The sequence below is a fragment of the Peromyscus maniculatus genome, chromosome 22 (assembly GCF_049852395.1).
Source record: "Peromyscus maniculatus bairdii isolate BWxNUB_F1_BW_parent chromosome 22, HU_Pman_BW_mat_3.1, whole genome shotgun sequence".
Taxonomy (NCBI): Eukaryota; Metazoa; Chordata; class Mammalia; order Rodentia; family Cricetidae; genus Peromyscus; species Peromyscus maniculatus.
The window spans coordinates 16,601,066-16,614,936 of NC_134873.1; the positions used below are offsets into that span (position 1 = coordinate 16,601,066).

At 44.2% G+C, this 13,871-nt stretch overlaps 1 protein-coding gene across 1 annotated transcript in view; it reads left to right on the forward strand.

Annotated features, from left to right (window-relative positions):
• Positions 1-13,871, forward strand: part of Selenoi (selenoprotein I) — a 38,178-nt gene extending 24,307 nt beyond the window's left edge. Inside the window, exons 7-10 of the mRNA XM_076559196.1 lie at positions 2,970-3,018; positions 5,108-5,288; positions 6,139-6,324; positions 9,689-13,871. Of these exons, the coding sequence (XP_076415311.1) occupies positions 2,970-3,018; positions 5,108-5,288; positions 6,139-6,324; positions 9,689-9,787 (515 nt within the window). The 3' untranslated portion in view covers positions 9,788-13,871. The remainder of the gene's footprint in view (positions 1-2,969; positions 3,019-5,107; positions 5,289-6,138; positions 6,325-9,688) is intronic.

Genomic DNA, 13,871 nt, shown 5'->3' on the forward strand with positions numbered 1-13,871 from the left:
TGGTGCTACCTGCAGACATTGCGGATCTTGTGTAGCCGTTCGTTCAGCAGGCAGCTAGGGGACTAAAGTTAGTTGATGATGAAAAGACCACGTCAAGTCCAAATGATGAGTGCAAAAGGAACTAACTGATAAGAAAGGTACCACTTAGAGTTGGGACACCTTTTTTGGATATATATACATTTAAATTTTACTTCAACTTATAAGGATTGGCTTTCTTTTGAAATTTATTCTTTATAGTTATAGAAAAATATTCATGATTACAAAGTAAAATGTATAAAGCAATATATTCAAAGAAGAATAGCTTTTTTTTAAAAAAAAAAAGATTTACTTATTTAATATGTATACAGTGTTCTGCCTGCAGGCCAGAAGAGAGCACCAGATCTCATTACAGATGGCTGTGAGCCACCATGTGGTTGCTGGGAATTGAACTCAGGACCTCTGGAAGAGCAGTCAGTGCTGTTAACCTCTGAGCCATCTCTCCAGCTCAGAAGTATAGCTTTATATTCTACCTATTCTCCTTTTCCCTCAGCCATTCTTAGTTTTCATTTTTTATATATTTGTGTGTGTGAGAGAGTGTGAGTGAGAGAGAGAGAGAGAGAGGGAGAGAGAGAGAGAGAGAGAGAGAGAGAGAGAGAGAGAGAGAGAGAGAGAGAGAGAGAGGTATAGAGAACAACCCTCCTTCACCGTGATAGAGCTCTGGTTGTCGGGCTTGGCAAGCATCCTTACCTACTAAGCCATCTCTCCAGCCGTATTCTTAGCTTTAATTTACGGCTTAGGAAAGCATGCATCATTTTATCACCTTGTTTGTAGCTCCCTGTCTGTCGTCACCCCCCCTCCCCCGCCACACACTCAAACTCGCTAGTACATCCATAATAGCGTCTAAGGGTTTTCCTCATCTCTCTTCCAGCTTCCTGATCCTTTAGTGTAGTGATATACCGGCGTGTTTCAGTCAGTGTTTGGACCGTCTCCAGGCTTTTGCTCTCGCACACATTGCTGTAGTGAATAGTCTTGTGCATGTGTCTTTTCATGTTTTTGGCCAGGCTAGTGTGATAGAGATTCCTAGAAGTAGAACTGTTAATGAAAGACAAATACCTGCCGTTGTGTTGAACACTTCCATATCCCACTCCATAGTGTTGTTGGGGGGTTTTTTTGTTGTGAAAATGCTTATTATTTATAGTTTAAGTTTCACCATGTAGTATATTGTCAGGTTTGTTAACCAATGGGTAAGAAATGATACACTGGAATAGTTTCAATTTGTATTTCTCATGAATGAACTTACCTAGGCTAAATAACCATTTATGTTTGTTTTCCCGTGTGTTTTTATACGCTAGCCCATTTTCCCAATAGAATTGTTGAACACTTCCTTCAGATTCCTGTGTTTTGTTTGCATTAGTCCTTTGGGTTGATTAATTACAGTTCTCTCACTTGTGGGCTTCATAAACTTCCCTTTAAGATACTTTTTAACTTGGTGGAATTTTTTGTTGTTTGTTTGTTTTTAGTTTTATTTTATGTGTGTGGATGTCTTGTTTACATATATGTTTGTGTACCGTGTGCATGTCTTGTGCCTATGGAGACCAGAAGAGGGCATTGGAGCCTCTGAATCTGGGGTTACAGATGGTTGTGAGCCACCATGTGGGTGCTGGGATCCGAACCTGGATTCTCTTAACGGTTGAGTCATCTTTCAGCCCCATGTCGATGGCTTATTCTGTATTTTTTAATTCTGTGTACATGAGTGTTTTGTTTGCATACTTGTCTGTGTACCACAGAGGCCAGAAGAGGGTACTGGATCCCCTGGAATTGGAGTTACAGATGGTTATTAGCCACCGTGTGGGTGCTGGGAACTGAACCCCGGGCCTCTGGGTGCTCCCAAGAGCTGAGCCATCTCTCTCTAGTCCCCCATCTTGGTGGGGTTTTTTTTGTTGTTGTTGTTTTGTTTTGTTTGTTTTTTGGAAGTTCCTATGTGATAAGTTAGAAATGTGAGGAATAAGATACTTTTTGTGGCCATAATACCCTTAGATTATATCTCATTTCACTTTTTAAAAATGAGTTACCTGATTTTTCTGTAGCAGTTCCATCTTCTGGCCTTAAGTCTGGCCTTAAAGTATGGCACTCTGAAAAGCAGGTTTGCATCCATGGGTTCCATAGCCATTGTGTACTTGAAATTTAGAGTTTAAGAGAGAAGTCTTTAACAGTTCAGTGTTCTCTAGAGAACGTAGAATAAAGTCCACTTAGAGAATAAATAAAGGTGCTTTTTCTCCTTTGGTAACTTACGTAGAACACGAACTGTCTGCATGCTTAATGTGCTTCGATTTCACGAGACTAGTTCCTGGGCAGGGTGAGCAGCTGAATGTTAAGAACTGAAAACAGCTCTAGAGCTTAGCAAGTGATGGGGTGTGACGGGGTGACTGTGCCGTAGGGCCCCAGTCGGTGGGTGGCTTCCTCAGAATGTCCACGCATCGTTTTTAGGTTTGAGGTAAATAAACGTTGCATGGATAGGGCGGGGGAGAGAAACAGAAGGCTCTGGGAAGATGAAAGATAAACAGGAAGCAGCAGATCCCGGATGGTGTCTGCCCCCTCCCCCTTGGAGTAGCTCCCATCGATTTCCAGTCTGCTCTGCTTGGGCGCTGCTCTGGTGTCTTTATGTGTAAGTCCCTGCAGTTTTCAGGCTCTGTGCGGTTGGTACAACTATTTTCCTGTTTCAACAATGAAGGAAATGAGGCACGGGAAGGCCGGGTTGTCCAGAGTGTCCTGTTTCTGTGAGCAGCTGATGGCAGGCCGAAGTGACGTCCAGGCTGGTCCCTTCAGACGGTCACAGACTGTCCCGCCCCTCTCACCTGTAACTGCTCTTTAGACAATAAGCTTGAACATGAAGACTTCTGGGCCTAAAATACCAGACTTTTTCATGGATGCAGTTACTGTAAAATAATCACTCTTGAAATTCATAATAATTTAAATATTCTTCTTTTTAGGCTGTGCATTATGTGTGACACTTCCAATGAGTTTATTAAACTTTTTTAGGTAAGTATTTTTTTTTTTAAGTTGTGTGTGTCGGGGGGGAGGGAATCTTTAACAGTTGTGTTGTAACCCTGGCTGTCCTGGAACTCACTCTGTACACCAGGCTGGCCTCAAACTCACAGAGATTCACCTGCCTCTGCCTCCTGAGTTCTGGGATTAAAGGTGTGCACCATCAGTCCCAGCTAAGTGTTTACTTTTGTGATTTGGACATTTTGAAAAGGTTTAAAAGCCTCTTTCGGATCTAGCGTGGGAAAGTGATCATTGAGGTTGTCTCTGTTGGCTAATGTAGTCAGTTCAGCTCTACTGTAAAACGGTCAGGGCTTTTGGGAAGGTTTGGGGCTCAGCCATCTTCAAGCTTGTCACTTTTGTGAGTGAACCTCCCTATAAGGAGTGGGTATTTTCTTGTGAAATACCGACTTATCCACATTCTTGTTATGGAGGATTACAGTGTAGTTAATGAGTGTGTGTGGGTTAGGACAGAACTTCAGGCTGCCGTTCTCACATTGGGGCATGGTTTCTGAGGTAGGATGGGGTGGACTTTCCATTCCGATTTGTGCACACCCCATCTTTGCTGGCTGTCCTACCTTGCCTTGTTTTGTCCAAATATATTTTGTTCTTGCACATCTCAATAACTTTTAGCTCTGGCTGTTTCCTCTGCTCCTGTTATTTTACCTTGTTCTTCCTACTCAGTCCCTTAGCGCTCAGCTCTGTCTTCTGGCCTCTTATCCATGTCCAGACAGGCTCTGTATAGCTTCTCTTGTGGTGACTGTCATCTATAGAACTGGTACATTTTAAGTCAAATGTAGGGCACTTCAGAGGCTGGGGCCTGCCAGCCTGGGCTGTGTACTGAGTACCAGGTCTGCCAACAGTACACAGTAAGACCCCGTCTTTAAAAGAAATAAAAAGTGATAGCATTAAAATTGGCAAGCCATACTGATCTTTTGAGTCATTTCCTCCTTTTACAGATGAGGCTTTGATTGGGCCACAGTGTCCAAGATAATGTGATCAATAACTAAACCAAGACTAGAATTTGGAGCCCCGTTCACATGAGCGGACATGCTGGATTTCTCCCAGTGTATTTAGAGACACCGAGATGTGCTGGCCATCTCTCTTCAGGGTCCTGTGTGTGAAATATATCTGCCCTAAAATCCGTATCCCTTTAAATTTTTTTTATATGTATGGGTATTTTGTTTGCATGTTATGTCTTTGTACCACATGCATTCCTGTTGCCCAGGGAGACCAGAAGAGGGTATTAGATCCCCTGGAACTGGAGTTACAGATGGTTGTGAGCCTCCGTGTGGGTGCTAGGAACCAAACTCAGTCCCCTGGAAGAATAGTCAGGACTTTTAATCTCCAAGCCAGTAGTTTCTCAACCTTCCTAATGCTGGAACCCTTTAATACAGTTCCTCATGTTTTGGTGACTCCCAAACATAAAATTATTTTTGTTGCTACTTCATATCTGTGATTTTGCTGCTGTTATGAATCATCATGTAAATATCTGGTATGTGACCTCTGTGAAGGGTCAACCCCCACAAAGGGGTCACGACCTACAGGTTGAGAACCACTGCTCTAAGCCATATCTCTCTCTCTCTCTCTCTCTCTCTCTCTCTCTCTCTCTCTCGCTCTCGCTCTCGCTCTCGCTCTCGCTCTCGCTCTCGCTCTCGCTCTCTCTCTCTCTCACCACATCTTTCCATTCTTATCACAACTGTTGACTGGTTAGTAAGAAAGGGACCAGGCATGGTAGTACCTTACTTTAATCCCAGCACTCTGGAGACAGAGGCAGGTGGATCCACACAGTGAGTCCCAGGCCAGCCAGGGCTACAATAGCGAGACCCTGTCTAAAATAGAGAAACGAAGGAAGGGGGCATTGATCAGGCAGAACCTCAGTTATAATAATCCTGGCCTTGGTAGCAATTAATAAATTTAGAGCATTTCATCTTAACTTAGCCTGTCTTTAAAGTGGGGCTAATGATGTTGGTTCTCTGTGCTGTGGGACTGTAAATATACATGAAGAATACGTGTGTAGGAGTTTGGAGACGTGAGTGTTAGGTGTGAGTCTCAGGTGTAATGGTGTTCTGTGTTGATCTTTCAGAAGTTACAGAAGCAACACCCTGAAGCACAGCTCCGTTTATGAAGCCATGGTCCCTCTCTTCTCTCCGTGTTTGCTCTTCATTTTGTCTACAGTGTGGATCCTCCGCTCTCCTTCAGATATTTTAGAGATCCACCCTAGAATATTCTACTTCATGGTTGGAACAGCTTTTGCCAATATCACAGTAAGACTTTTTATTTTTAAAAAATCACCTAAGCCTCATGTGGTAGCTTGTGCCTATAATTCAAGGCCAGCTTGGGCTACATGAGACCACGTCTCACAAAACCAAAATAACAAAACAGAAAAAGAATCAAAGCAGCTTTGAAAGGTGCTCATTGCTGATTGGAGGTCGGAGGTCGGAGGTTGGAGGTCGGAGGTTGTCATTCCATGAGGAAGCTCGGTTGTGTCAAGGCTTAGGGGGCTGTTTGGAAATTGTTCTTCACATGGCACAGTTTTAAAATTGGGAGCTCCTTCTCCTGTCTCAGCTGTCCCCACACTGTGAGAAAATACCTTCTGTGGCATCTAGGTTAGCAGCAGAGAACCTGACAGGCCCCTTAGGGAAGGGTTCATCATGGCGGGCAGTCATGGTGTCAGGTCCCAGTGGGGGTCCACTGCAGCTGCCGTGAGGAAGCAGCTAGCAGACTGTGCTCGGCTTACCTCTTCCTTTCTATTCAGTCCAGGACTCCAGCGCATGGATAGTGCTGCCCACACAGAGAGTGGGTCCTCCCCCCTCCTTTAAACCTCTCGGGAAACTCTCCACAGACATGCCCAGAGGTGTGTTTCTGAGACCACTCTAAATCTAGTCCGGCTCATAGTGGAGATTAACCAGCATGACAGCCTTACTGCGCTGTCTTGGTCTCTTCTGACGCGGTCCCGAGATCAGTGCTTCAAGGGTGGGTCGGGCCAGCTGGGGCCCTGAGCAGTTGAGAGCTATTGACCATATTCTCGAAAGCAGCTCTGCAAGTGTGGCCGGTTTAGAAAGTGCTTTCTAATCGATGCCCATCTTTCCTTCCCCTCTCCTTGCTTCTCCCAAGTGTAAGCTAATCGTTTGCCAAATGAGCAGCACACGGTGCCCGACTTTGAACTGGTTGCTGCTTCCTCTCTTCCTGGTGGTGACCACAGTGAGCGTGGGGGCGGCAGCCTCCCACCTGGAGAGTCTTCTCCTTCACGGGCTCACGGCAGCCTTCACTCTGGCTCACATCCACTACGGAGTTCAAGTGGTGAGTAACGGAGGGAGGGCCGAGCGGGCGGATAGACTGTGGGGAGACTGCAGAGGAGGCTGGCTTAGTGTGAGAGCCAGGAGGTGGAGGAGACAGGCGCCCAAGGTTTCGGTGACATGTAAGTGTGTAATTTCAGACGCTTTTCTAACGATTATACCAACTACAAATTATTTTTAAGTGAGTGATTATGGGTAATTAGTTCTTATTTTAAATCGTTATATAAGTGATTTTCTTGTTGAGAAAACACTGTCTGTGCTTTTCACTATGTGAGGCCAAATGATCCGGTTAGTTTCTGTTTCTTTAGTCTTAGGACATTTTTATTGCTTACTAATTTAATTTGGGGAAAACAGGTAACATTGGTTTATAGTACTTCCCTGTCTATTCCTAATCCTGTGAGAAATGGAATAGGGTTTCTGTTGCTGTGATAAACACTATCACCAAAAGCAGCCCAGGAAAGAAAGGGTTTATTTCCGCCTACAGTTTCATGTCACAGTCCATCCATAATCAACAAAGGCAGTCAGGGCAGGAGCCCTGAGCAGGGGCTGAAGCAGAGGCCATGGAGGAGCACTGTTTACTGGTTCGTTCCCGTGGTTTGCTCAGTCTGCTTTCTTATAGCACCCAGGACTTCCTCTCCGTCCGTGGGTGGCACCACCCTCTACAGGCTGGACCCTCCCACATCATTAATCAAGAAAGGGAAGCGCAGGCCTGCCCACAGGCCAGTCTGATGGAGGCGTTTTCTCAGTTGAGGTTCCTCTTCCCAGATGACTCTACCTTGTGTCAGGTTTAGAGAACAAAACAACAACTGGCCAGCTCGGACAGACTAGAGTTTTAGACTAGAGGAAGTCATTTGCAGTATTTCAGTTTTTATCTCGGGAGCCTTTACCTTTATCAGCAAATAATGAAAAACCGTGGAGGAAGATGGTTAGTATTTCCAGAAGGGGCAGAGCACCGCTGTCGGTGCTAAGGACGAAGAAGCAGGAGATAGCTTGGGGCTAACCTGGGCTCCATGGCAGAACCCTGTCTCCAGAAACCACAAACATAAACAAGCACTTTGTACCCCCACCGCTCTCCTCCCGAGTAAGAGTCACGTCAGGATGAGTGGACGATGATGTCAGAACCATGTGCCTCTCCCTCCCTCCCTCCCACCCGAACAGCCTTTCTAGTTTTCTAATTATTTTACAGATTTCAGTCATTGCTACATAGTAGTCTACCAGGGAGCTCACCAGTAGTACCCAGCTTACTAGCCCTCATCAGTTGATCTTATTTCCCGAGTGATTTAGTTTTTACGCTGTTGGTATGAACGAGTTGAAACACTCCTGTCTTTGATTGGTGTCATTTTGAGAGGATAACTGCAGGGACGGGTGTGTACTGGGCATCCACACTGCCGCTCTAGAGCCTGCTCCCTGTGTTTGGTTTGAAAGGAGCCCTGCTGAGAGTCGGTTTGATGAACCAAACATCCTTACTTCTGGATTATTGTTGTGAGAAACCTGATGAACTGATGTCAGATAATTGTTGATATTTTTATTTTTTTTTATTTTTTATTTTTTTAAAAATTTATTTATTTATTATGTATACAGTGTTCTGCCTGCATGTATGTCTTCAGGCCAGAAGAGGGCGCCAGATCTCATTACAGATGGTTGTGAGCCACCATGTGGTTGCTGGGAATTGAACTCAGGACCTCTGGAAGAGCAGTCAGTGTTCTTAACCTCTGAGCCATCTCTCCAGCCCGATATTTTTATTTTTAAAGATTAATTATATGCTTTCTGCCAATTTTCTTGGGCATTATCTTGCTCTTTCATTGATCATATGAGTGATAGAATGCTATTGCCAGTGTCTTGTAATTTCAAAACAAAGTGTCGCTATGTAGTGTGGTCCTGGTTGGTCTATAACTGACTAGAGACCAGACAGACCTGGAGGCACGTAGCTCTGCCTCACCACCTAAGAGCTGGAGTGAACGTGTGCTACCACACCTGGCTAGAATTGTCTCTTTAGAAACTGCATTTCCACCAAAACACATCCCTTTTGTGTGTGTGGAGTTGTGATGTGAGTGTAGTGCCTGTGGAAGCCAGAGGAGGGAATCCGGTCCTGTGGATCTGTGGGTCTGGGAACTGAACCCCCGTCTTCCATAAGCACAGTACACGTTCTTAACCACTGCCGCCTCTCCAGCCCCAGTACCAATATTTCTTCAGTGCTGAGGATTGAACCGAGTGTCTTACACATGCTGTGTAAGCATTGTACTCACTGATCCCACTGCAGCCTTCAGTCTTTTTTACATTATAAAAGTAGTACACATTTATTGGTAAAATCTGGACAATAGTGCCTGTGAGATGCTCAGCAGGTGAGGCCTGCAAGCCTGGTAACATGCGTTTGATCCTGGAACCCCCATAAAGATGGATGGAGAGAACTGACTCCACAGAGTTATCATCTGACCTCCACACGTCCACATGTGTGACACAGCACACATGCACTATACACATATCCAGCACTGATAAATAAAAATGAGTTCTCATGGAGCCAGTAAAGTGGCTGCTTGTTCCCAGGTCTCAGAACCTCCTGGTGGAAGGAGAGACCTCACATGCACATGGTGGCACACATGTGCCCCTCTCCCCAAATAAATCTAAAAAGAAAAAGGGGAGCCGGAGAGATGGCTCAGTGGACCAGATGACCTGGGTTTAGTTCCCAGCATCCACGTGAAGGCTCACAGCCATCTGTAACTCCGGTTCCAGGGGATCACATGCCTCCTTCCGGACTTCTTGGGCACTGAACACACATGGTGAACAGACATACATGTAAGCAATACCTACAGACAAAAATAATCACACTTAAAAAATAAACGACCATTTTAAGAAATCTAGACAATAAACATGCTAACAGAAAGAACATCTTTCTTGTCCATCTTTGTGCTATTTATTACTTCTAACCAGAAACCACACCAAGTCTTGACTTACATATAAATGAAAAGTATCGAAGAATTGTCTCCTGCCGGGGATACCCTAGCCAACACGGCCTTCAGATTCACAGACTTGATTTTTAACTGTTTTATCCAGGCTAGGAAGCATTTCCTGGCAGAGTTTATAAGAAGCTAACTACTGAGTCTAACTTATCAAGGCAATTGTTTTCTTTACAAGCTGTTGGAGGGCTGATAATCCTGTAGTTCCTCAATAGGTTTGAGTGTAACATGCTGCTGGAGTGTGTCTGCTTCCAGAAGGCTCCACTAGAGCGACTAGAGCTTGGTTCAGCAGAACCTTTTTGTTCCTGGCAGTTTTCCTGTGTCAGTAAGGTACTGTCTGAGAGGGTGAGTTCTGAGTGTGTTCCCGAAGAATCCGGTGCGGGTTGTAACTGTCTTGTGTTTGCTTCTCTGTAGGTGAAGCAGCTGAGCAGCCATTTTCAAATTTACCCGTTTTCACTGAGGAAACCAAACTCAGACTGACTAGGAATGGAAGAAAAGAACGTCGGCCTGTAATCTTCAGGAAGTCCTGTAAATAGACGCTTGTAAATATCTCCTCCATCACCATCGGACTAAACTGGTCTACTTGACCGATGTGGGATCGCAGTGTGTGGCAGGCATGTGGAAAGCAGGAATGAACGTGATCTGAGCTGTGGAATTTTGGATTTTCTAACTTCCAACTTTATTTTTTTATAAAACCATGAAACATTTTGGTTAAGCACAGTGTACATTAAACCAACTAAATGTTCCTAGCTTCATGAGTCCATAATGTTTTGACTCATACAGAGTTCAGGATGCTTCACTTTTATGTCTGAGTCCATAATGTCTCAACTCATACAGAGTTCAGGATGCTTTACTTTTATGTCTGAAGCCCCCAGATTGATTCAGGAACACTAATAATGTTCAGATAGCCACAGCATGTCTTAATATTTGATGCTTTATAGAAGGTCTTTAGCTGCGGAAATGGTATGCAGCCCAAATCTAATGTAGAGAAGCGTCAAAAAAAAGTCTCTTTGGCCAGAGATACCAGTGACTGAACAACAGTGCTTAGTTGCCAAATCATGGTGGTTCTCCCAGGAAACTTCGAGAGGATGTCTGGGGTCCTGGCCCTTACTGTGGCTAAATGCCAATAAATGGTTTCATTTTCTTTTAGAGAGAAGTGTTCTGTTGTTACTCAGTAGAGGAGGGACTGTAAGTACAGCTCACCGCTGTGGCACGGTTCATTGTTTACCTGTGGTACTTCCTCCTGTCAGGATTGGGTGGGTGCCTGTGAGCTCTGATGCTAAAGGTTGTGGGTGACAGTCCCATTCTCACGAGGCTGCAGACACAGTACCTTGTGAGAGAAAAGTTAAACTGGAGTTAGGAATCTCAGAACTTCCTGGTGACCAGATCCGACCCTGGCACTGCCTGTCCACCTGTCTTGGCTTGCTTTCATTTTTCTCTCCTGGGGGTGAGGTGCTGTGGTTCTTAATCTCACACCAGTACGGCAGAGAGACTCTCTCCCCCCTAACTCTCCCACCTCCCTATTTGAAGAAAACTTTTGATATATATACCTTACTGAGTATTTCCCCCCTTAATACGACTCAGTAATTTTTGAGGTTTACTGACAATACAAAGACTCCTTCAGCAGTACTGTTATCTCTTAAATCTCACCTTTTTATGACTGGATGTTTTCTTTCTTTGGGCTTTGTCTTGATTTAGTTTGGTGGTGAAATTTCTTGCTGATTTTAGTTTCCACTGAATGAGGTTTGTGCTTAAATGAAGAGTGTGTCTTAAACCCCTTTTTTTTTTGGGTAGGTTGCACTTGGATAAGATAGGCACCACTGTGTTGATATGTAATTAAATTTGTAACTGTTATCACCTATGAACGTGACCATCTTTAAATATTGTAGCTCATTTCTTTGTTGAGTTTCTGTCTGCTGCTTTGTAAAAAGTGATTGGTTGATACTCCGCCTGAACGGTTTTAAATCCTAATCATGGTTGTGTAGGCTGTTGAAAGTGATCCAGGAGCTAGCCCACAGTTCTGTACTCAGTGTTGATTGTTTGTAAGGCTTAGGTGTGTTTGGGGACTTTCTCTGAGACACAAATATGAAAGCAGAAACTGATGGAAAGTGGGTAGTGGTTCTGTGTTCGTTAATAAATTGCCATCATGGAGGTCAGAACACAAGCCAGTTACATGAAGATCACTGTCCTTGTGTACTCAAGCTCTGTAGAACTGAATTGGGCAACTCAGAGTCGGGAAAGAGCTTTGTGATAAGGTTTTTGGCTGATGATTTCACTCTTTTCTTAGCCTTGTACACAAGAATAATCATTTGTACAAAAGAAAATAACATAACTATTTATAAAATAATGAATTTGGACCACAGGCTTTCTTCACCTTATGCAGTATACTGAAGATCATGTCCTATAATTTGAGCCCCTCCCCCCCTTTTTTTTTCTTTCAAATGTATCTATCCTCTTTTTATTACATCAAGTGGATTTGAAAATATGTTTTGTGCCTTTTGTTTTGTGTTTAACGTGTCTCGGTGATGGTAAAGAATTCTAGTTTAGGTAATTTTGTTGACACTCTTGAGTGGAAGAGAAGGCTACTAACAGGATGGCGGAACCGGGCAGTCAGTGTTTCAGAATCCTGTGGACTTGGGACTCCTTCCTAGCCTGCTCACGTCCTCTGTCCTGATGGTGCATCTTAAAAGACCCGTTTGTTGTAGCGGTACAGGAGGGGATGAGGGACTTGGTTCTCACGCTTCTGTGCGTCTCTGTCACGCCCCTTCCTCTACACTTCCCAGATGTAAGAGGTACGGAAAGCTTATGTACACTATTTGGGTGAGTTGACCCCACAGCTTTTCCCAGTGTCTTGGGGAGAGGCCTTGCGGTCAGGAGCACGCCTTCATGCTCTCTGTGCATGGGAATAGAGTGCCTTAGCCAGTCTAGGGGTTTGCATTGTTACTCTGCTGGACGCATACCAGACATCTTCAGAGCCTTCTCTTCGGGTCATGGTATGAAAAGGCCCTTTCAGGCTTGCCAGAAAATAATCTCCCTGTATCGGAGAGGGTGTGGGACAGAAAGATGTTAACAATACTTGGATAGCGGCTGCCACCTCTGATCTTTCCATAATATTTATGACCTTGAAATTGCCACGATCACTGTCTTGAGAAATAGTAACAGTTGATAGGTTTTAGAGCCGTAGAGTAACTTGGAAGTAAAAATATAACCATTCTTCCTGGGCATTTCAAAATTCCGAATGACATACTTTTAATTCCAATTTTCAAAAGAAAACGTTGAACATGATTTAGGATGTTACAAACTGCTTCTAATACTGCCGTTTGTTCTCTGCTCAGGCACTGGGGAGGGAGGTTTATGTCTGGGGTTAGCATATGCTAAGTACATGCCAAGAATGTTGCTTGTGACTTGGAACCTGAACATTAAAGGAATATGTTGTAGTCAGAAGGTGTGTGGGTGGCACCTTGCTTCCCAAAGCAGACTTGAACTCCATGACCTAATGAAGAATAAAAAGATAATTTTTTTAAATTGGAGGTATTTAAGTCCAGTACTGCTCCCCCCACCTTTGGAGGTGGGGTTCCAGAAAGGATACCCTAGCTGTCCTAGAACTCACTCTGTAGACCAGGCTGGCCCCAAACTCAAAGATCTGCCTGTCTCTGCCTCCCGAGTGCTGGGATTAAAGGCATGTGCCTCCACCACCCAACTACTTTTTTCCCTTTTAATTAGAACTTGAAACCTACTTGTAGCCACCACACAGGACAGAAACAGCTCATTGAGGGCAGGCTTGGTTGCCTCCAGACCTTGCCACATTCAGATGGCGAATGCATTTTATCTCTTGGCTGGTGAAGGACCGGGAACTCCCCCAGAGAAGGAAGTAAAACCTGTGGGTTGCAGCTTTGAGTTTTGAGTTTCCCAAAGCCAGAAGCAGAGAAGTACTCTTTGTGGTGATGTCTATGTTCAGAGCCTTATCTTGACTCACTTCTGGTCAAGCCCTTTGTCTATTAGAAATCTGTGACGTCAGACCAGAATTTTTTTTTTGTCCCGTGAAATGTCATTTGAAGGCAGCATGCCCTGTCTTGAGCATCCCGTGGGTGAGTAATCTTAGTATAGTTAGCTGCCCCTGCTCCAGCCTTTCAGAAAGAACGGGAACTAGTGTGCCGCATTGAAAGGGACATTCCTAACAGGAAAATGGTGTTGAAGTAATCACTGTGAAACTTGAATGTGTGAGGCTCTAGGAATTTTTAAAAGCTAGCATAAATTTCTGCTTTTCTTGTATCAGTTATGTAATCCATGTGATTTGTATATTTTGGGTTTTTTGTTTTATAATCCTCTTCAACAGTGGTACAAGTGACTGACATCAGAACAGACCAGTGGCTTCAGGGTACGTGGTAAATCATGGTGATCTAACTTTCCCAGAGAAAGTGGTGATGTGTGTGTGTGTGTTTTTTTTTCCTTGCATGGACCCTCGGGAATTGGCTTTGCTGGCTGATTCATTTCCAGGGTTTTTACAGTACAAACTAAATGTAACTTACTCTCCAGCCTGCATGTTAGTGGTGTACTTTGCTCTTTAATAAACAGACACTCAAGAGATAGTACAGCA